Source organism: Gorilla gorilla, chromosome 18, assembly GCF_029281585.2.
Source record: "Gorilla gorilla gorilla isolate KB3781 chromosome 18, NHGRI_mGorGor1-v2.1_pri, whole genome shotgun sequence".
In the NCBI taxonomy this organism is placed as follows: Eukaryota; Metazoa; Chordata; class Mammalia; order Primates; family Hominidae; genus Gorilla; species Gorilla gorilla.
The window spans coordinates 96,696,138-96,719,418 of NC_073242.2; the positions used below are offsets into that span (position 1 = coordinate 96,696,138).

The 23,281-nt window shown below is 50.5% G+C and overlaps 2 protein-coding genes and 1 long non-coding RNA gene across 3 annotated transcripts in view; 1 reads left to right on the top strand and 2 right to left on the bottom strand.

Annotated features, from left to right (window-relative positions):
- ATP6V0D1 (ATPase H+ transporting V0 subunit d1) overlaps positions 1–2,852 on the bottom strand; it is a 42,939-nt gene extending 40,087 nt beyond the window's left edge. Inside the window, exon 1 of the mRNA XM_004057813.4 lies at positions 2,545–2,852. Coding sequence (XP_004057861.1) covers positions 2,545–2,674 — 130 coding nt within the window. The 5' untranslated portion in view covers positions 2,675–2,852. The remainder of the gene's footprint in view (positions 1–2,544) is intronic.
- A 135-nt stretch (positions 2,853–2,987) lies between these two features.
- LOC129527681 (uncharacterized) lies at positions 2,988–17,497 on the top strand. Its single transcript, XR_008672719.2, has 4 exons — positions 2,988–3,113; positions 5,704–6,126; positions 13,618–13,714; positions 16,266–17,497. It is a non-coding gene; the product is annotated as an uncharacterized lncRNA (long non-coding RNA).
- AGRP (agouti related neuropeptide) lies at positions 4,175–4,992 on the bottom strand. The gene is made up of 3 exons (XM_004057817.3): positions 4,863–4,992; positions 4,619–4,704; positions 4,175–4,412 (listed from the first exon to the last, which is right to left on the bottom strand). The coding sequence occupies exons 1-3, from the start codon at positions 4,990–4,992 to the stop codon at positions 4,230–4,232; spliced, it is 399 nt and encodes a 132-aa protein (XP_004057865.1). The 3' UTR covers positions 4,175–4,229.
- Positions 17,498–23,281: the final 5,784 nt, after the last annotated feature.

Genomic DNA, 23,281 nt, shown 5'->3' on the forward strand with positions numbered 1-23,281 from the left:
AGTGTTTTACATGTTGTAGCTTGTTGACATTTCACAACCTGTATGAGATAGGTGCTGTTAATACACCAGTTGAAAAACCCAAGGCCCGGAGGTGTTAAATAGGTTGTCTAAAGTAGTCCAGTAATTGGCAGGATTGGAATTCAACCCCAGGTTTGCCTAACTCCAAAGTCCACCACACTTTGTGCACCAAGTGCTGGAGGGATGGCTTGCATGAGGGATATGAGGGATAGAAATGTGTGTGAATGGCCAACCGTGGTGGATCACGCCTGCAATCCCAGTACTTTGGGAGGCCAAGGTGGGTGGATCACTTGAGGTCAGGAGTTCGAGACCAGCCTGGCCAATATGGCAAAATCCTCTCTACTAAAAAATACAAAAAAATTAGCTGGGCATGGTGGCACATGCCTGTAATCCCAGCTACTCAGGAGGCTGAGGCACGAGAATGGCTTGAACTGGTGAGGTGGAGGTTGCAGTGAGCGGAGATCACGCCACTGCATTCCAGCCTGGGTGACAGGGCTAGATTCTGTCTCAAAAAAAAAAAAAAAGAAAGAAATGTGTGTGAATGAGCAGAGGATACCTGAATGCCACACTAAAGATCCGGATGGTATTCTACAAGGTGGGGCAGGGGGCGGGAGGGTGGGTGCCTATGTTGAGCAGTGTTATAGGAAAAATGTGTAGAAAGAATGGCCTAACATGTTCATGGGGGATGATAGAGGGTCCCCTGGGAAGATGGGAAGAACCCTGTGCCCCCAGAAGCTCTGTTACAGGACAGCGGACAGCAGCAGGAGTGAGGAAAGTCAAGAAGGGAAACAACCAACCGAATGTCTATTGATGATCAATGATGTTCACCTTAGATTTAGGCAAATAAAGACCTTCGACAAGTCCCAGGCAGTCCACAAAACTCACATTAAGCTCCAAGTGTGTGCCAGGCCCTGTCCCAGGCAGCCTCCCTCTATTCTCCCCTTTTTACCACAGTAAGGGTAATCGGTTGCTGGCAGATGCCTACTACCCAGCATCCTAAAGTGCTCTCCTTCCCCACCTCCACTCACATATGTAAGGTAAACAACTTTTCTTGCAGATGTACGTTAACATCACAACACCTACAATTATTGTACTGCCGATTTTTTTTTTTTTTTTGAGACGGGGTCTCGCTCTGTTGTTGCCCAGGCTGGAGTGCAGTGGTGCAGTCTTGGCTCACTGCAACCTTTGCCTCCCAGGTTCAAGCAATTCTCCTGCCTCAGTCTCCCGAGTAGCTGGGATTACAGGCGCCTGTCACCACGCCCAGCTAATTTTTTGTATCTTGAGTAGAGACAGGGTTTCACCATTTTGGCCAGGCTGGTCTCGAACTCCTGCCCTTGTGATCCACCCGCCCTGGCCTCCCAAAGTGCTGGGATTACAGGCGTGAGCCACCGCGCCTGGCCTGTACTGCAGATTTACATTAAAATCATAACACCTACAATTATTGTATTTTAACGGTAAGTTTCCTATTTTAAAGGTATTTATTTTCACTTTACTGGTCCAGTTTGCAAGGCAAACAATAAATGACTTTTTTATTTGAGCTCACTTTTAACCTCACGAAGTTTCTGACGAGAAAATGTTCTCTAGTGGGTGAAACATCTGGCCATCCTCCCCCCACCCAGCTACCAATTACGAGGCTATCAGCACCTCTGCTCAAGAGTACCACTTGAGGATCAGGGATCCCCTCACATCCTGGCCACCCTTCCCTTCCCTACCACCTGGAGCGGGAGTGGTTGGCAAAGACTGGAATTAGGGACATGTCTAACTCAGTACATCTGTTGGAGCTGTGCCTCAGAAGTCAACGCCACTCTGGAGCTGTGTGCTGAGAAGAAAGGGGAACTCGGTTTCTCATTACTCTTGTGCTCAGAAACCCTGTCCCAACAGGCATCCCCCTCGCTGAGGGGGTGGGATTAATTGGCCAAATACTTGTATATGAACTTCCAGACCTGCAAGGGCCACCCTTGTTCTCCCAAACATTGCCTTCAGGAGATACTGCCCAGCCAGCAGTTCAGAGTTGGGAGAAAACCCTCGATAAACTGGCTCAGCAATTCCCCAGGAAGGCTCACCCCGCAGGCCAACGCGAAGACACGATGATCCCAAAGACCTTAGTGTCTTGGTGGGGGGAGGGGGAAGAGGTGGCGGACTTTTCCGCTTAGCTTCCCTAAGGGTTGCTACGCGACAGCTCTCGGGCTACGTCAGGGTAAAGAGGTTTGTATGGCCACACCTCGCACCGACCAACTACCCCCGAAACACCCCCTCCTTCCAAACTGCAGGGTGAGCACAGCGAGAGAAAAGGTGGCCCAAGCAGAGGCGAACAACTGCGGTTCTTAAAGCCTTGTTTGAGTTTGGGCCCGCGCCGAGCCACAGCTAGAGGTAGATCCCGTTCCTGCGCGTCCGCTATCAGCCCCAGGATTCCCAGAGAGGCCTCTCAGGCCCTTCAAGACCCCCCCTTCCGGCTTCCCGGCCTACACCTCTGAACCCTCAGGCCCCGGCCAGCCTCTATCCCCGCCTTTCGCGGCCCCGGCTCACCCTCTAGCGTCTCGCACTGCACCAGGTTGAGGTAGTCGGCCTGGCTGAGCACCCCGGCCTTCAGGCCGCGCACCAGTCCCTCCAAGTAGCCATTGTCCACGTTAAAGTAAAGCTCCGGGAAGAACGACATGGCTGCTGCGGGAGCGGCGGGACCGGAGAACCAGGACCGGCCGGCACGAATCGCGACTCCCCAGATCAGCTGACGCTGCGTCCTCAGCGGGCTGTCAAGTGCGTCAGGTGACGCGCAAGCGCCTCACGTGACCATAAGGGGGCGTGGCTCTGATCGGTGCCCGGCTTCCGGGTGGCTGCGCGGAAGCGCGGTGCAGGCGTGGGCTGGGGATGGCCCTGCGGCGCCTGCGCGCTAAAAAGAGGACGTTTGGGGCCGGCCGCCTGGTGGCGCCTGTGGCCGCAGGGATTTGACTGGGACTTCTCTAGCTTTCCCCGGTTTGCTGCACTTGGCGCTGCAGGGCGGGCGGGGTAAAGAAGGGAGCGAGCCCTTCTCAAGCTTGGAAAGTTTCCAGACTGCTGGGCCAGCCTCCTCCCCAGAGGGAAACTGAGGTCCGATTGATGTAGGAGAATAGGGTCTGGAGGCGGGGAACTTGAGGCCAATACATGCTGAATTCTGAAGCTGAATCAAGGGAAAACACCAAGGTCTGGGGGCAGGGAACCGGAGGCCAACTAAGGCGAACTTACTAAAGCTAAACCAAAAAGAAAAACCCCATCTCCCCATGTCCAAGTAACAAAGGATCAAAGGCCACTGTCCCCACAACCCTCCCCCTTCCACCACGTCTCAGTTGAAAGGGAGAGTGCCTTGGATTGGCCGCGGGCCAAGCACGGGCCATCCCTTCATCTGCATAGGGCGCCAATTCACCTTAGCCCCATTTATGCCTTGTGTTCCATTATTGGAACGCTAACCATATGGGAGTTATTTATATCCTACTGCTCAAGGTCATGGCCAAGGTCTGATTGCAAAAATTCAAAAAGATTGCAACCTCAGGCATAAATGGATTAATTAGCCATGGACCAAACCCTTCATCCAGATAAGGGGTAACGGACAGGGACCGCAAAAGGAGTACTTAAAACCCAGAAAACTTTGTAACTGAGCCCCTTCAGCCTCTTGCTCAGGCCCACTCCCACCCTGCGTAGTGCTTTCTCGCTTTAACAAATCCCAGCTTTCTGCTTCCTTCCTGTGTGTCATTCGTTTGTTACTTTCTGGGTTTTGTTCAATTCTTTGTTCGAAACGCTAAGGACCTGAACAACGCACACTCCTGGCCTTCCCTCTGGTAACAGGATGAGGGGCAGGCTTTGCGTGGAAGTAGCAGCAAGCCCTGGAGCCTAAGGCTTATTCGTTAGCCAGGAGTGATAGCCCCTGTGCCACGCTGCGTCCTGCGTTCCCCGCACTTGCTGTACAAGATTTTCGAAAGCTGGAGTGCGGCTCTTCTCTACTTTTCCCAGGGGCACCAGGACCCCTAAAAGCGCCCGTGTATGTGCCTCCTATGATAGGGTAACCCAGGCCCTGGGATAAGAGTATGTGTGGTTTCTTGGCTTGGTGACACTCCCACCCCCTCCATGAACCCTCCCTCCTGTGACGGCCATGTTTGAAATAATCACAGCCTTGGGGTTGGTCCCATCCTTTATTCGAGTTTCCTTGCCCCTACCCTAGCCCCGACCCTGACGTTGGCCAGCTAGGTGCGGCTGCAGGGGTTCATGGCAGTACCCAGCTTGCGGCAGTAGCAGAAGGCATTGAAGAAGCGGCAGTAGCACGTGGCACACGGGTCACAGCAAGGCACCTGCTGTCCCAGGCAGGACTCATGCAGCCTTACGCAGCGACGTGAGGAGCGGGGCTCGCGGTCCTGCTGGTCTAGTACCTGCAGGGGTGGGGAACCAGCACAGGCCTCTAAAGACAGATCCAGGGATCTTACCTGTCCCAACCTGTGCAGGATGGCAGTGGAGCATGGGGAGAGGTGGTCGGTAGTGTTGTCGCTGGTGAGGGAGTTTGGAGCTGGGGAGAGGAGCTAATACCCAATGCCCCCTCCCAAGGGCCACCACCTTACCCTTTTCCCTGAGCAGTTACCTCTGCCAAGGCCTGAGCCTCCTGCAACAGATCCTCTTCTGCCTGTTCTGCAGTTGTCTTCTTCAGTGGGGCCCGCAGGCCCAGGCCTGGGGCAGAGGATGTGAGGGCAGGAACCCCCATGCACAAAGCACCCACCTCCCAGGGGAGGGTTTGGGAAGGGAGAAAGAGGGTTTATGCCAGGGGAGACTACTTGTGGCCAGAGGGTATTCAGGCCCCGCCCAGTCCCACCCTTGCTCACACTGACCTGGGAGCTCTGGGAGCAGGGCCTGGTCAGGCCTTCTGATGCCCTCCATGGGGGCCAAGCCCATCTGGGCTCCTCGCGTGGCAGGCAGTGCCAGCAGCAGGGCACAGCTCAGCACTGCTGCGGTCAGCATGGCCTGGCTCAGCAGAAAGATGCACCACTTAGTCCCTCCTCATCCTTGGAGTCCCCTCTAGGTGCCCAGATAGAGACCCCGCAGAGAGGAGGAGTCCCTGCCCAACCTGAGGACTCACCTCTGCCTCCGGGATTCTTGCCTAGAGAGTTCCCGGCCACCCCGTGCCCTCGGCTTATATGGCAGGGCCTAATGAAGGGCCACACGTGACTGATCCCTGCAGCCAGGCCGTGAAGGACCCTTCCTGGAGGGTGGGGGCACAGTTCAGGCCCTCACTCCCTGAACCTGAGCCTTTTGTTCTACAAGAGGAGTGCCTATCTCCAATTTGGGGTGAGGTTTCCAGGAGCCAATTAAAATTTGGGAGCAAGAGAGGGTGCCCAGGGTCCCCAAATTTCCACAGGACAGGGACCTAGGAGCTGAGCAGGGCTGGAACCATTAGCAATAACAAGGCAGGCGGCCCTGAAAGCTTAATTTAATTTGTGGCCCCAGAGATGCTTACTCAACCCCTATGTGGCATGTTGTTTCCTGTGCTTCCAAGAATTCGGGTCAAGGACATTGGAGAGGGTGATGGGCCAATGGCCACTGTTGGGCAGGGGTAGGTGCAGAACCAGAACCTGGGTTTCTTTGGAGGGAAAGGGGAAGGAAAAGCCCACCTAACCAATCCTAGGCCCTCCTGACTGCATTTCTGGTCCTCCCCTCCCTTTCTCCCTCCAGGTTTCTCCAAGACCCCCCACTCCTGCTCCTGTCCCCAAACCCCTTTCTGCCTGGGGTTCCTGGAAGCCAAGGAAACAGAACGAACTGTTCCCTGGGTGGGCGAGCCACTGCAGAGTACAAAGCTTTCAGGCTGCCTGCCTCATTAGCACTAATGGCTGCTCCCTTCCGCCCTGTGTCGTCAGGACTGTCTATGCCTGGTCTCATCAGCACAAGGCTGGGGTAAGGACTGCCCTTTTGTGGAGATGGCAGGACATACAGGACCCTGCTGCCCCTGCCTTCCGTCACCCCACTGCAGAGCTGTTTATCACACACTTGTCCATCTGGGAAAGGAATGCAGGCTGAATCAGCTTTGAGGGGATCGCAAGGCCCCAGTGCACAAACTGGGTTGGCACAAGGCAGTGGAAAAAAGATGAAGGGGGCCAGGTATGGTGGCTCACACCTGTAATTCCAGCATTTTGAGAGGCCAAGGTGGGAGGATCACGAGGCCAGGGGTTTAAGACCAGCCTGGGTATCATGGTGAAACCCCGTTGCTACAAAAAATAAAAAAATAGCTGGGTGTAGTGGTGCCTGCCTGTAGTAGAGGCTGAGGTGGGAGGATGGCTTGAGCACAGGGATTCAAGAGTGCAGTGAGCTATGACTGCATCACCACACTCCAGGCTGAGCGACAGAGCAAGATCCTGTCTCAAAAAGAAAAGAAGATAAAGGGTGGCCAGGCACGGTGGCTCACGCCTGTAATCCCAGCATTTTGGGAGGCCAAGGTGGGCGGATCACTGGAGGTCAAGAGTTCAAACCAGCCTGGCCAATATGGTGAAACCCTATCTCTACTAAAAATACAAAAGTTATTCAGGCATGGTGGCACATGCCTGTAATCCCAGCTACCTGGGAGGCTGAGGCAGGAGAATCACTTGTAACACAGGAGGCAGAGACTGCAGTGAGCAGAGATCGCACCACTGCACTCCAACCTGGGTGACAGAGTGAGACTCCATCTTAAAAAAAAAAAATGCTATTTAAAATGAAATGAAGCAATCCATACTCCCAACATTTATATATACTGGGACATCCAAGAAATTAAAATCACACCTCATTATGTCTTTTTCTTTGAGTCAGGGTCTCACTCTGTCACCCAGGCTGGGCCTGGTCAGCACCCATGCTACGGAGAGCTCTTCATGGTCTGGTGTGGACAGAGTGGGAGTGGAAGATCTCCTCCCACCCAGGTGCTCAGTGTCTTACCTCACCTACGAGCAGCGGCTGTCTTCACCTGAGTGTGTGCACACAGGTGTATCAGCCCCATGGGCAGTGATGGACGAGGGCTGAGGCACTCACAGGGCAGCCCATGCCCCGGTCAGGTCCAGTGGGGGAGATATCAAGAAAACCCACTGCCAAAATGCAATGAGCTGTGATCGCGCCACTGCACTCCAGCCTGGGCGACAAAGCAAGTTGCTGTCTCAAAAAACAAAAACAAAACTAAACAAAAAAAAAACGACCAGGTGTAGTGATTCACACCTTCTTGAGCCCAGGAGTTCAAGACCAGCCTGGGCAACATAGTGAGACTCTGTCTCTACCAAAAAAAAAAATTTAATTAGCTGAATGTGGTGATGCACACCTGTAGTCCCAGCTACTCAGGAGACAGGGAGGAGGATAGCTTCGGCCCAGGAGATTGAGGCTGCAGTGAGCCATGGTGGTGGTGGCTCACGCCTATAATCCCAGCACTTTGGGAGGCTGAGGCAGGCAGATCACTTGAGCCTAGGAATTCGAGGCCAGCCTGGGCAACATGGCGAAACCCAGTCTCCATTAAAAAAAAAAAAAAAAAAAAAGGCCAGGTGCGGTGGCTCAGGCCTGTAATCCCAGCACTTTGGGAGGCCGATGTGGGCAGATCACAAGGTCAGGAGATCGAGACCATCCTGCCTAGCACAGCAAAACCCCGTCTCTACTAAAAAAAAAAAAAAAAAAAAAAAAAAAAAAAAAAAAAAAAATTTAGCCGGGCGTCGTAGTGGGCACCTGTAATCACAGCTACTTGGGAGGCTGAGGCAGGAGAATGGTGTGAACCCAGGAGGCAGAGCTTGCGGTGAGCCGAGATCGTGCCACTGCACTCCAGCCTGGGTGACTGAGCGAGACTCTGTCTCAAAAAAAAAAAAAAAAGTTTCATGGCCGGATGCAGTGGCTCACGCCTGTAATCCCAGCATTTTGGGAGGCCAAGGTGGGCAGATCATGAGGTCAGGAGTTCAAGACCAGCCTGGCCAACATGGTGAAGCCCCATCTCTACTAAAAATACAAAAATTAGCTGGGCATGGTGGCACGCACCTATGATCCTAGCTACTTGGGAGGCTGAGGCAGGAGATTTACTTGAACTGGGACCCAGGAGGCGGAGGTTGCAGTTAGCTGAGATCGTGCCACTGCACTCCAGCCTGGTAACACTCCAGCCTGGTAACAGAGTGAGACTCCATCTCAAAAAAAAAAAAGTTTCACTATGTGGGTAATTTTACGGTAAGGAACCAGCCTGATATTCCCAGGACAATGCTTGTTGGCAAAAGGACCTTCAGAAATATGTGGCATGTTCTGGGAGGAGGATTTGGGAAACCCCGGGGGAGGCAGAGCCTCCTAAGTGAGGGTGTGGGCCCGGAACACAGGGACTCTGTGCAGGGAGGAGAAAGGGGAGAGTGTGCATGCTCGTTCCAGAGACCACATGAGGACAGAGAGGGGTGCTCAAACCCTTTCCCTTCTCTTCTTTTTCCTCCTGCAGTGTACTCCCCTTCAAGGGCCCTGTTCCCACCTTGTCCAGGGGAGAGGGTGGGGGGTGCAGGGAAAAACTGCAAGCACCCGTGGCTCTGTCAATCAGGGTTGATTTTGAAACCCCTACCCAGCCCATTGCCCCTGCCCCAGAGAGCACAGCCATGTGTTTCCTGTGAATCATCTGTAGGATTTCCTAAGGCAGAGGTTGCCTGGAGAGGCACGGTCTCCTCAGTCATTCAGGGAGAGGAGAAGATGGATGGGGGTTCTCTCGGGCTGGTGTATTGAGCCCTGAGCTAGAGGGGATCTGTGATGGTTAATTTTGTGTGTCAACTTGACTGGGCCAGGAATGCCCAGATATCTGGTTAAATATTATTTCTAGGTGTGCCTGTGAGGGTGTTTCCAGAATCATCCAATCCTTTGAGGGTTGGAATAAAACAAAAAGATAGAGGAAGTTGGTGCCGTGGCTCATGCCTGTAATCCCACCACTTTGGGAAGCGGAGGTGGGAGACTATCTTGAGCCCAGGAGTTTGAGACCAGCCTGGGTAACATACGGAGACCCCATCTCTACAAAAAAATTTAAAAATAGCCAGACACAGTGGTGCACATCAGTGGTCCCAGTGACTCCAGAGGGTGAGGTGAGGAGGATCGCTTGATCCCAGGAGGTTAAAGCTGTAGTGAGCCATGATCACACTACTACATTCCAGATTATGCACACGAGACCTTGTCTTAAAAAAATAAAAAATTTAAAAAAAGAAAGAAAACTGGAAACAATCCAAATATCCATCAACAGCAAAATGGATAATAACATTATAGTGATATAATTGGGCCAAGCACAGTGGCTCACACCTGTAATCCTGGCACTTTGGAAGGCCGAGACGAGTGGATCACTTGAGCTCAGGAGTTCCAGACCAGCCTGAGCAACATGACAAAACCCTGTCTCTTCAAAAATTACAAAAATTAGCTAGACATGGTGGCGCAAGCCTGTAGTCCCAGCTTCTTGAGAGGCTGAGGTGGGAGGATCACTTGAATCCAGGAGGCAGAGGTTGCAGTGAACCAAGATTGCACCACTGCACTCCAGCATGGGTGACAGAGTGAGACCCTATCTCAAACAAACAAAAGTATGTTTATATAATTGACAACTATACAGCAATGACAAGAGAATAAACTGCTGCTAAACACTGCAACATGAATGAATTGCACAGACATAAGGTTGAATGAAAGAAGCATGCTGCAGAAGAGTGAGGATGGAATGATTCCAGCCCTATGACATTCAGACCCAAGCAAAATTATAATAAACGGTGATAAAACACAACGGCAGTTAACTCTGGGAGGGTGGGAAATTATTGACTGAGGAGGGAAATGAGGAAAACATGTGAGGTGTTGGAAAGGTTTTGTATCTTGATCTCAGTGGTGGTCACGCAGGTATATAAGTATGTAAAATTTCATCAAGCTGCACATTTAAGACTTGTGTATTTTGCCAAGTGCAGTGGCTCACACCTGTAATCCCAGCACTTTGGGAGGCCAAAGTGGGCAGATCACCTGAGATCAGGAGTTCGAGACCAGCCTGGCCAATATGGCGAAACCTCGTCTCCACTAAAAATAAAAAATTAGCCAGATGTGGTGGTGTGTGCCTGTAGTCCCAGCTACTCAGGAGGTTCAGGCAGGAGAATCACTTGAACCCAGGAGGTGGAGGTTGCAGTCAGCCAAGATCGTGCCACTGCACTCCAGCCTGGGTGACAGAGTAAGACTCCATCTCAAAAAAAAAAAAAAAAAATTGTATTTTTTATTGGATATTATGTCTCAATGAAAATATTTTTTCTTTTCCTTTATTAGTGGCTCAAAAAATAATGGAGTGTCTGGCTGGACGCTGTGGCTCCCGCCTGTAATCCCAGCACTTTGGGAGGCCGAGGCGGGTGGATCACAAGGTCAGGTCAGGAGTTCGAGACCAGCCTGACCAACACGGTGAAACTCCATCTCTACTAAAAATACAAAAATTAGCCAGGCACAGTGGCACGTGCCTGTAATTCCAGCTACTCAGGAGGCTGAGGCAGGAGAATTGCTTGAACCCTGGAGGCGGAGGGTTGCAGTGAGCCGAGATTGCATCTCTGCACTCCAGCCTGGGTGACAGAGCGAGACTCCATCTCAAAAAAAAAAAAGAAAAAGAAAGAAAGAAACTTCCCTCATCTCTGTAGCTATTTGTGTAACTTCCCCTATCTGTGTAACTACTGTTAACTGTGCAGCTGTGGGCATGTCTTTAGGAAAGCATATGTAGCTTCTCTTGTCTCTGTAGTTGCAGGTATGTTTTAGGTAAGTCTCCCCATCCCCCTCCCTGTGCAAGTTCCCACAGAGCTCACCATTTGCATGCCTGAAAAGGGGAGGAAACATTTTCCTGGGAGCCTGCTGATTATGCAAAGAACAAAGGCCTCTATCCTGGGCCTTGCTCCCTTATCTGTGCAGCTGCAGCTTGATTTTTCCCCAGGCTGCTCTATCTGTGCCTGTAGCTTTGATTTTTCAAAAGAATTTTACCAAGGACTAGCCGTAGCTGTCTGCCCAACTGCTTTATTCCTTTTCTCCTCCCTCAGCATCCTATAGGAGAAAGTCACCTTTGTCTCCAAATTCCCTGGTCCTGGTTTTGAAAATCCTGCTGGCACCTACTGCTGAAGGCTGTGGCTGGAGAATTCAGTGAGCTACTCTGATCTGGACAGGGTCTGATGGTCCTCACTTGACCTAAGCTGAGCTCTCCCAGGCTGTGAGCATCCCCAAGGTCAGCCTGTGACTCTCACAGAAGTTCTGACCTCCAGAGCCTTCCCCCTGCTGTGGCCTTTGGGGTAGAGTAGGTTACATGGGCCAGCACCATCTGCCAAAGTCAGGGCCAGAAACCTATCCGTGGGAGCCAGATTTGGCTTTTGGCTTGGGCTAGTATTGACTTTGGGCACATTCTCAGAAAGAATAATTTGGGGTATGGGATTTCATGTTTTCTTTAGTACAGCCTTGAAAGCCACGTGTACAGGGTGTTTTCTTGCTAAGATAGCAGTCGGGCTATATTTGAGCAGTCCAGAGAAGTTTAAACTACAGAGGCATCTGGATATTGTCACAGTCTTGTCTGAGGTCAATAGTTTGCAAGCAGTAGAGCTGAGAGTCATACTGGGGAGTCTGTAATGACCCCCTGGTCACTATGCTCAGAAATAATGACACCTGGAGTTGTATTTTTCAGCACAGATCGACTTTGAATAATAAATACGTAAGAATATTTCTTCAATTACACACACACACACACACACACACACACACACGCAATTATGCCATTTCTCATCTTCCCTGAAGCACATGGCCCTTTGGCCTCTCTTTTATTTTCATACTTTTTTTTTTTTTTTTTTGAGATGAAGTCTGGCTCTGTCGCCCAGGTGGAGTGCAGTGGCACAGTCTCAGCTCACTGCAACCCCTCCTGGGTTCAAGCAATTCTCCTGCCTCAGCCTCCCAGGTAGCTGGGATTACAGGCGTGTGTCACCACACCCAGCTAATTTTTGTATTTTTAGTGTAGACAGGGTTTCACCACGTTGGCCAGGCTGGTCTTGAACTCCTGACTTCAGGTGATCCACCCGCCTCAGCCTCTCAAAGTGGTAGGATTACAGCCATGAGCTACCATGCCCGGCCTGTCATACTTTTTTTCGGAAACAAAAGATTAGTTCTGTATTTCAACATTAACAATGACCACACTCTGACTCAATATTGGGGAAGTTTTGAAACCAACCCAATAGTCCCATAGACAGCTTTTTTGGATAAACATAGAAATCAACCCTTCTGATCCTAAAGCTTGAAACTTAAATTTGTTTTATCTGAGTTCCCCTCTCAGGAAAGGATCCCCAGTCCTCTCAAAAAGTATCAAAGAACTGAAACCCACCAAATCATCCCATCCAGACAATGAGACTCAAGGGCCCTCATTCATCATGATTTGCTTCCTTACCCCTTGCATTTGTTTTCCCACACACAATTACATTTCTTCCCTGCTATATAAACTCCTAATTTTAGTCCATCAGGGAGATGGATTTGAGACCGATCTCCCATCTTCTCACCTGCAGCACCCGATTAAAGCCTTCTTCCTTGGCAATAATTGTCTCAGTGATTGGCTTTCTGTGTGGTGAGCAGTATGACCTAGACCAAACCTGTGGTATTTTAATAACAGTTTGAAGAGTGTGAGTTTGGCCTGAAGGGAGAAGCCATTGATGGCAGGCAGAGATGTAGGCCCAGGTTTGCCAGAGCTTCAGACTTTTTTTTTTTTAAGATGGAATCTCGCTCTGTTGCCCAGGCTGGAGCGCAATGGCGTGATCTTGGCTCACTGCAACCTCCACCTCCTGGGTTCAAGCAGTTCTCCTGCCTCAGTCTCCCGAGTAGCTGGGATTACAGGCATGTGCCACCACACCCAGCTAAGAGCTTCAGGTTTTTAAAGAAAAGAGAGAAAACAGAAGTTTTTTTTTTTTTTTTGAGACGGAGTCTCACTCTGTCGCCCAGGCTGTAGTGCAGTGGTGCGATCTCGGCTCACTGCAAGCTCTGTCTCCCAGGTTCACGCCATTCTCCTGCCTCAGCCTCCCGAGTAGCTGTTCTACAGGCGCCCACCACCACACCCGGCTAATTTTTTGAATTTTTAGTAGAGACAGGGTTTCACCATGTTAGCCAGGATGGTCTCGATCTCCTGACCTCATGATCTGCCTGCCTTGGCCTCCCAAAGTGCTGGGGTTACAGGCGTGAGCCAAGAAAACAGAACTTTTAAATGATGTTTACATGTCTAGCTTCAAAAAATGCCATGCAGGTTGTCGGTTTCCCACTTCCAGGGTAACTGGATGGAATTTCTGCCTTCATGGTGGTTCAAGCCTGAAGTGCCTTGAGACCAGAAGTGAAGAGTTCCTTCCTCCTGCAGCACTGCTAGGTTTCCTGGAGGAGACGGTCTGTAGGCGGGGTTCCTAAAGGTGGAGAGAAGAGGAAGTTACTTCCTAAAGAGAAGGAAGATAGGGGGTAACTTCAGTGTGGCTTTTGCAGAGTTGTTCATGACAGGAATCCTATCAGGCCCTGAAGTTTCCAGCAGCACAGCCCCCAACCCTCACTGTCCCACACCCTTAGCTTCCTGGTTCTAGTCTCAAGGGATTCTGCTCACTTCTGTCCTCGTTTTTTTTCTTCCTGGGAACCAAGTAACAGCTGAAGAAGTCCCAGGAGTCCTCCCATGTCCTCTCAGCAACCCAGGCTGGAGCCTACTCCCTGGTGTTGGCAAAGGAAACCGTCTTTGAAGGTGAGACCTTTTTTTTTTTTTTTTTGAGATGGAGTCTCCCTCTATTGCCCAGGCTGGAGTGCAGTAGCACAATCTCAGCTCGCTGCAACCTCCCCCTCCTGAATTCAAGCAATCCTCCTGCCTCAGCCTCCTGAGTAGCTGGGATTACAGATGTGCATCACCACGCCCGGCTAATTTTTTTTGTATTTTTAGTAGAGACGGGGTTTCACCATGTTGGTCAGGCTGGCCTCGAGCCCCTGACCTCATGATCAGGACTTCCTAACTGTGCCCGGCCCAAAGGTGAGGCCTCTTACAGCTGTAATAAAGAGCAGAGAAGGCTGGGTGCAGTGGCTCACGCCTGTAATCCCAGCACTTCAGGAAGCCAAGATGGGCAGATGGCTTGAGGTCAGGAGTTCGAGACCAGCCTGGCCAACGTGGTGAAACCCTGTCTGTACTAAAAATACAAAATAATTAGCCAGTGTGGTGGCACATGCCTATGGTCTCAACTTTTCAGGAGGCTGAGGCAGGAGAATTGCTTGAGTCCAGGAGGCAGAGGTTGCAGTGAGCCAATATTACACCACTGCACTCCAGCCTGGGCGACAGAGCAAGACACCATCTCAAAAAAAATAAATAAATAAAAAAGAGAAGAGAGGAGGGCCTGAAGACTTCCTGCTGGCTGAGTGTTATCTGCCTCAGGCTACCCTGACTTTTTCACTATTTTTTACTTTTTTTTTTTTTTTTTTTTGAGATAGTCTCACTGTAGCCCAGGCTGATGTGCATAACACAGCAGCCTTGAACTCCCTGGTTCAAGTAATCTCCCTACCTCAGCCTCCTAAGTAGCTGAGACTACAGGCATGCACTACCTCTCCCAGCTCGCTACTTTTCAGAAAGGGTAGGCAAACTACAGTAGCTGCCTGGACACCATACTTGGAGGAGAAGGGGAGGGGGAGGCTGCACCGGATTCTGTCTTCTGAACTATGTTATCTTCCAGTTTCAACATCATAAATAGCACAGCAATCTTATATGATGGGCCTCCTGATGTGATGCAAAAATCACCAAAGTAGTATTCTTGACAAAAGTATTTACCATGAATCCAATCTTGAAGAAGCAATCAGGTAAATCCAGAATATACTAGAAAAGTGGCCTGGCCTAAACTCCTAAAAAGAAAATCAATGACATGAAAAACAAACAGGCTGAATGTGGGGCTGAGGATACTCTTCTATATTAAAAGACACTAGAGAGACATAACCAAATCCAATTCATGAACCTTGCTTGGCTCCTGGACTAAAATAAGAATGCTAAAATGGGCTGGGCGTGGTGGCTCACGCCTGTAATCCCAGCACTTTGGGAGGCTGAGGTGGGCGGGTCACCTGAGGTCGGGAGTTTGAGACCAGCCTGACCAACAAACCCCATCTCTACCAAAAATACAAAATTAGCTGGGTGTGGTGGCATATGCCTGTAAACCCAGCTACTCAGGAGGCTGAGGCAGGAAAATTGCTTGAACCCGGGAGGCAGAGGTTGCAGTGAGCCGAGATTGCACCATTGCACTCCAGCCTGGGCAACAAGAGCAAAATTCCGTCTCAAAAAAAAGAAAAAAACATGGTAAAATGGCATTCTTGGAACAAGTCAGGGTGATACTGCTGAATTACTGTTGGTGTGGTGATGGTGTTTTCATTGTGTAGAGCAAGGTTTCTCAACCTCTACTGTTAACATTTTGGTGCAGATAATTTTCCTTTTCTTTTTTTTTTGAGGCAGGATCTTGCTCTGTTGTCCAGGCTGGAGTGCAGTGGTGCAATCATGGCTCACTGCAACCTCCCCTTCCCAGGCTCAAGTGATCCTCCCAGCTCAGCTTCCCGAGTAGCGGGGACCACGGGCCCACGTTGCCACGCCCGGCTAATTTTTTGTATTTTTTGTAAAGATGGCGTCTCACTTTGTTGCCCAGGCCGGTCTCGAACTCCTGGACTCAAGTGATTCTCCCACCTCTGCCTCCCAAAGTGTTGGGATTACCAGCAACACCAATTCTTTCTGGTGGGAAGTTTAACAGCAGTTCTGTTCTCTGCCCACTAGGTGTCAGTAGCACCACACCTCTTTAGTTGCAACAACTAAAAAACGTCAAATGTTCTCCAAATAGGTAGTGGTGATGGTTGAATAACATCGTGAATATACAAAAACCATTGGACTGCACCCTTTAAAATGGTTAAAATAGTGAATTTTATATCATGTAAATTTTCCCAATAAAAAATGTTATTAGGCCGGGTGCGGTGGCTCACACCTGTAATCCCAGCACTTTGGGAGGCCAAAGCTGGCAGATCACTCAAGGTCAGGAGTTTGAGACCAGCCTGGCCAACATGGTAAAGCCCCGTCTCTACTAAAAATACAAAAATTAGCCGGGCGTGGTGGCATGTGCTTGGAATCCCAGCTACTTGAGAGGCTAAGGCAGGAAACTCGCTTGAACCCAGGAGGCAGAGCTTGCAGTGAGCTGAGATCACACCATTGCACTCCAGCCTGGGTGACAAGAGAGAAACTACGTCAAAAAAGAAAAAGAAATGAGTTTCCTCCTCCATACTTGCAGAGCCCCAGTGAGTCCCTGCTCTGCAATGCTCATACCCATTGTGCTGTTACTGCAAGTCAATGAGAACGTTGGTGGACTTCTCTCCACTTCACAGAAGAATGAACGGAGGCCCAGAACAATGGCATGAACCTGTCGTTTCTTGGCCTTTTGGCTAAGATCAAGTGCAATGGCATGAACCTGACCATAGTCATAGACAAACAAGAGGCAGAGACATTGTGTTAGTTTGAGTTCCCACTTCAGAAAACCTTGAGACAAACATTGTAGCACAGGAAGTTTATTAAGAGGATACAAGCCAGGCATGGTGGCTCACGCCTGTAATTCCAACACTTTGGGAGGCCAGGGTGGACAGATTGCCTGAGCCCAGGAGTTCAAAACCAGCCTGGGCAACATGGGGAAATCCTGTCTATAAAAAATACAAAACTTAGGCTGGGCGCAGTGGCTCATGCCCATAATCCCAGCACTCTGGGAGGCTGACATGGCTGGATCACTTGAGGTCAGAGTTTGAGATCAGCCTGGCCAACACGGTGAATGAAACCCCATTTCTACTAAAAATACAAAAATTATCCAGGTGTTGTGGTGTGCACCTGTAATCCTAGCTACTTGGGAGGCTGAGGCAGGAGGCTCACTTGAACCTGGGAGGCAGAGGTTGCAGTGAGCTGAGATCATGCCACTGCCACTCCAGCATGGGTGACAGAGCGAGACTCTCTCAAAAAAAAAAATAACCTGGCATTGTGGCATATACCTGCAGTCCCAGCTATTAGGGAGGCTGAGGTGGGAGGATTGCTTAAGCCTAGGAGGTCAAGACTGCAGTAAGCCAGCCGGGGGAGGTGGGTCAAGCCTATAATCCCAGCACTTTGGGAGGCCGAGGCAGGCGGATCATGAGGTCAGGAGATCAAGACCATCCTGGCTAACACGGTGAAACCCTGTCTCTGCTAAAAATACAAAAAAAATAGCTGGGTGTGGTGGCGGGTGTCTGTAGTCCCAGCTACTCAGGAGGCTGAGGCAGGAGAATGGCTTGAACCCGGGAGGCAGAGCTTACAGTGAGCTGAGATCGCGCCACTGCACTCCAGCCTGGGCGACAGAGCAAGACTCCATCTCAAAAAAAAAAAAAAAAAAAAGACTGCCGTAAGCCGTGAGCATGCCACTACACTCAGTCTGGGCGACAGAGCAAGACCCTGTCTCAAAAATAAATAAGGAAATAAAAGAGGATACAAAGAACAAGCGTACAAAAATACAGGGAGGGAAGACAGCCACTATAAAGTGGGTCATAAGCAGGGTCCCACCAGGGATGCCTGGTCCCCCTGGGGTGTGGGTGGGGAACTCTAGGCTGCAGTGCAGAATGCATGTCTCAGAGAAGTTCCACCCAAGGCAGGAGGAAGTTGAGTAGATATACAGCAACCCTATCTCAGTCCCTTGGAGGGTTGTTGGGGGAGAGTTAATTCCTAGCACTTCTGACCAACTTGTAGAGTGAGCTCAGAAAGCCCCAGACACATCAGAGGCAGATACCAGTAGTGGACACCAAGAGTCTGTTCCACGTGTGTCTAAGCATGCTTATCCCCCAAAATGTGGCGCCCACACCAACAGCATCAGCCTAAGGTAGGAACCTGGGAGGATGTTAAGTCTGGCTCTGCCCCAACATAATGAATCACAAACTCCTGGGGTAGGGCTCAGCTGCTAGAGTTTGTTTGTTTATTTGTTTGTTTGTTTGTTTGTTTGTTTTGAAATGGAGTCTCACTGTGTCACCCAGGCTGGAGTGCAGTGGCTCCATCTCGGCTCACTGCAACCTCCGCTTCCCAGGTTCCAGTGATTCTCCTGCCTCAGCCTCCCGAGTAGCTGGGACTACAGGCACGAGCCACCATGCCCGGCTAATTTTTGTGTTTTTTAGTAGAGACGAGCTTTCACTATATTAGCCAGGCTGGTCTCGAACCCCTGACCTCGTGATCCGCCCACCTCGGCCTCCCCAAGTGCAGGGATTACAGACGTGAGCCACCGCGCCCGGCCAACTGCTAGAGTTTTAACAGACCTTTCAGGTGGCTCTGATGTGACTGAGCTTTGAGAATCTCTGCCCTAACCCACCATTTCTAACTCCAAAGCCCAAGGTCTTTCTGGTACTAGATGATGGCTGAGGCCTGCAGCCAATTAGTGGGAAGGGCTGCTGGGGATGTTAGAGGCAGAGGAATAAGCGGCCTGACACTCAGCTCCGGGGACACCAAATAGGTGCTGGCCCTTGTAACCCAGTGAGGAGGCAGAGCTCATTCCTTTATCTTAAAATATGTCCTGAGCACTTACTGCATGCCAGAGCCTGGTGCAAATGCTTAGGGCTTACTAGGAACCTGGGGGTGGAGGGAGCAGGCTTGATGTGAAGGCTGGGTATTGAACACAAAGAATTTGGGTCTTTTGGGGCTCCTGTGGTCTGGTCCACTCCTTGGAGATACCCACCAGGAGATTACTCAGCCTTCCTAGTCCAGGAAGGCCCCCGCCTCTTTTTCTGTGAGCCCAGCCATCACCTTATTGCCTTCAGCATGTCCTGAGTGGATTTTGTCACTGTTACTGGGGCCTGCAAAGCACACAGCCCTCGTGGTCCAGCTAAGACCACCTGGCCACAGGCCGGCCCACAGCCGTACTTGCAGGGTGAACCAAAGTCAAGGAAGGGTTCAGAGAAGCTGGGTCTGAATGCCACCCACCACTTGCCCATGTCAGGAGATGACACTTACGTGGACACCCCAGGGATTCCTATGGATTCCTCCAACCCATCACCTTTTCTAGAGCACCCCTCACTCCTCCCTCCAGAGTCTCCCACCTTTCCAGCACTGGCTTCCCAAGTTCCACTCTCTGCAGCCTCCATCTGTGGCCTGGACCCCAGGATCCAACCCCCTAAACTCCTTCTAGGCAACCATCTTGGGCAACTTCACCCAATGACAACCTATGCTCCTCCTGTTATTGACAGCCCTGAAAAAATGGAGTTCAAGGTCATAGGCCCCATTGGACCTGATATCTTCACCAGGCTCCTGAGAACCCAACTGAGCAGCCCTGTCCTCAGATTCCAGCTGGCACATAACATTGGGGGTCAGAAAACTGACTCCCAAGGTACAAACTGGAACAGCCAGGGTGAGTGCCAGCACACAGGATGGCTTCCTCATCATAGGCCAGAGTCTGGCCCTGGGTTAGCAAGTTCAGGGCAGCCTACAAGAGGAATGAGCTGGAAAGAGCTGTGGCCAACCCAGGGAGGCCCCAAATACACCAAGTCCCAGGTCCTCCTGCTCTTGTCACCTTACTACAGTGGTAAGACAAGACACATTGTCTGAACAGTCCCAGTTCAGAACTTCCGTCGTGGAGCCTGTAGTGCTGCAAAGGTTGAAGACAGTGGCTTACACCCAGCTCAGTTCTTTATTTTCTTTCTCTCTTTCTCTCCTTCCTTCCTTCCTTCTCTTTCTTTCTTTCTCTTTCTTTCTTTCTTTCTTTCTTTCTTTGTTTCTTTCTCTCTTTCTCTTTCTTTCTCTTTTTTTGAGACAGTCTCGCTCTGTCACCCGGGCTGGAGTGCAGTGGTGTGAACTCAGCTCACTGCAAGCTCTGCCTCCTGGGTTCACGCCATCCTCCTGCCTCAGCCTCCCGAGTAGCTGGGACTACAGGCACATACTACCATGCCCTGCTAACTTTTTGTATTTTTAGTAGAGACGGGGTTTCACCGTGTTAGCCAGGATGGTCTCAATCTCCTGACCTTATGATCTGCCTGCCTTGGCCTCCCAGAGTGCTGGGATTACAGGTGTGAGCCACTGCACCTGGCCTTTTTTTTTTTTGACATGGAGTTTCGCTCTTGTTGCCCAAACTGGAGTACAATAACACGATTTCGGCTCACTGCAAACTCTGCCTCCTGGATTCAAGTGATTCTCCTGCCTCAGCCTCCTGAGTAGCTGGGATTACAGGAGCACACCACCATGTCCAGCTAATTTTGTATTTTTAGTAGAGACGGGGTTTCACCATGTTGGTCAGGCTGGTCTCAAACTCCTGACCTCAGGTGATCCACCTGCTTCGGCCTCCCAAAGTGCTGGGATTACATTTTTTTTTTTTTTTTGTCATGTGTCTGTTGCCAAGGGAATAAGGTTGGGGGGAGGATCAGGCAAGGGCATGATTTATATACATATATATATGTATATATATATATTTTAATTTTTTAATTTAAGGACAGGATCTTGCTATGTTGCCCAGGCTCTTGAACTCCTGGGCTCAAGCAATCCTCTTGCTTCAGCCTTTCAAAGTGCTGGGATTACGGGCATGAGCCACTGCACCTGGCCAAGCTCAGTTCTTTCTGGGGGTGGGCTTGGGAAGCCTTCCTCAGCAGTGATCCAAAGGCCTAGGACAGAGGAGAGGGGGTGCAGACAAGAAGGAACAAGGCCTCAGCCTCCCATTCTTGGCAAATCTAAACCTGGCAACCAAGATGATGATATTCTCATTTCACAGAAAAGTCTACTTTTCTCAGCTGGGGAGCAAGTGTCAGGAGCACTGGGGCCAGACTCCCTCCCCAACCTGGCCCTGCTCATTTTCCCCCCTTGCCTGAGACCCTAGGGATGGAGGAAGAGCATCAGACCAGGGGCAGGGTCTATTCTGGGCCAGCACGTGGAGCGGAGGCAGAGCTGGCCTCAGGCCCTTGCCTGATCCTCCCTCCCCTTATTCCCTTGGCAGCAGACACATGACATAGAAATCACTGGTTCCACCAAATACTGCACAGCCCAGATGCTGCTGGCCTGATGGGGGCCAAGCTGAGTCACCACTTTAGGATACGATTCTGCTTTTTGGACTATGAATGCACCCTCATCACCCCATGCTCAACCCCCAACTGAAGGCTGAGGTTACAGCAGATCCGTGGATATCACAGGGTGATGAGGCACTAGGCCACCTGCTGCCTATTCCCTGGCACTTCATTCTTCTGATAATGGAATATGAGAGAGAATGGGACATGAGGTGGACCCCGATCAGGCATGTCATAGACAGGAGGGACACATACTACCACTGGGCATGGCGCCCTAGATAATGACCCAGAGGGAGGTTGTAGGTCTCGACCCTGGGGTCCAAGCTGATGAGGAAAGGCAAGAAAAAAAGAAGGGGCCAGGCACGGTGGCTCATGCCTGTAATCACAGCACTTTGGGAGGCCAAGGCGGGCAGATCACTTGAGATCAGGAGTTGGAGACCAGCCTGGCCAACGTGGTGAAACCCTGTCTCTTATAAAAATATATATATATATTAAAAAATTAGCTGGAGCCAGCCACAGTGGTTCACGCCTGTAATCGCAGCATTTTGGGAGGCCAAGGCGAGTGGATCACCTGTGGTCAGCAGTTCAAGACCAGCCTGGCCAACATGGTGAAACCCCGTCTCTACTAAAAATATCAAAATTAGCTGGGCATGGTGGTGGCACATGCTGGTAATCCCAGCTACTCAGGAGGCTGAGGCAGGAGAATCGCTTAAACCTGGGAGGCGGAGGTTGCAGTGAGCTGAGATCATGCCATTGCCCTCCAGCCTGGGAGACAAGAGTGAAACTCCATCTCAAAAAAAAAAAAAAAATAGCTGGGTGTGGTGGTGCACACCTGTAGTCCCAGCTACCCGGGAGGCTGAGGCAGGAGAATCGCTTGAACCCAGGAGGCAGAGGTTGCAGTGAGCCAACATCACACCACTGCACTCCAGCCTGGGTGACAGAGCAAGACTCCATCTAAAAAAAAAAAAAAAGAAAAGAAAAAAAAAAGGAAAGAAAGAAGGGAAAGCAGGTAGGATGTCTTGAACAAATAGGTGGATATAGGCTCCAGAACTGGTGGTTGTTGGGAAAAGTGGGAAAACCTTCTGCATGGGGTTGCCTGGGTGAGCTGATTTCCTATTAGGTCCTCATTCCTGCTGCCACCAAGATAAAGTGATGGGCGGCATGGAGATTTCAGCTGTGTCCTTGGATGTCATGTGCTCTGCAGTCCTCATGATGATAACAAGCGTCCATCCAGTCCATGCTTCGATACTGGCATGACTAAAGGAACAGGGATGTTATCGAATGGGAGGGCCACGTGGTGCCCTCGTGGGCTTCCCCAAGCAGCTGACCAGACCTGGAAGCACCTTTGTCTAAGGCCCTATGAGCAGCCTAGTTAATCCTTTTCCATTCCCCCATCCCACTCACTTGTATCACACTCTGCCTTTGCCATACTGAATCCCATCCTTGGAAAGTCAGGAAAGCCCTAAGATCTCTAGGCTTCAGCATAAGGCAGGTCCCCAGTACAATGACTGACTCTTGTCCCTTTTCTTCTTCTTCTTTTTTTTTTTTTTGAGATGGAGTTTCACTCTTGTCGCCCAGGCTGGAGTGCAATGGCACGATCTCGGCTCACCACAACCTCTGCCTCTCGGGTTCAAGTGATTCTCCTGCCTTAGCCTCCTGAGTAGCTGGGATTACAGGTGCCCGCCACCACGCCCATTTTTGTATTTTTGATAAAGACGGGGTTTCACCATGTGGGTCAGGCTGGAATGCAACTCCTGACCTCAGGTGATCCTCCTACCTCGGCCTTCCAAAGTGCGGGATTACAGGTGTAAGCCACCACATCCAGCCTACTTTCTTCTTTTCACATGATAGGTATGCACTGGTAATGGAATAAAATAGGCCGGGCGCAGTGGCTCACATCTGTAATCCCAGCACTTTGGGAGGCTGAGGCGGGTGAATCACCTGAGGTCAGAAGTTGAAGACCAGCCTAGCCAACATAGCAAAACCAAGTCTCTACTAAAAATACAAAAATTAGTCAAACATGGTGGCACGTGCCTGTAATCCCAGGTATTCAGAGACTGAGGCACAAAAATCGCTTGAACCCAGGAGGCAGAGGCTGCAGTGAGCCAAGATTGCGCCACTGCACTCCAGCCTGGGGGACAGAGTAAGAATCTGTCTCAAAAATAAAGTAAAATAAAATAAAATAAAATAAATCGTCATTGTATGATGATACATTTGGTACTCCAAACTATCAAGTTGTGGCCAGGTGCAGTGACTCATGCCTGTAATC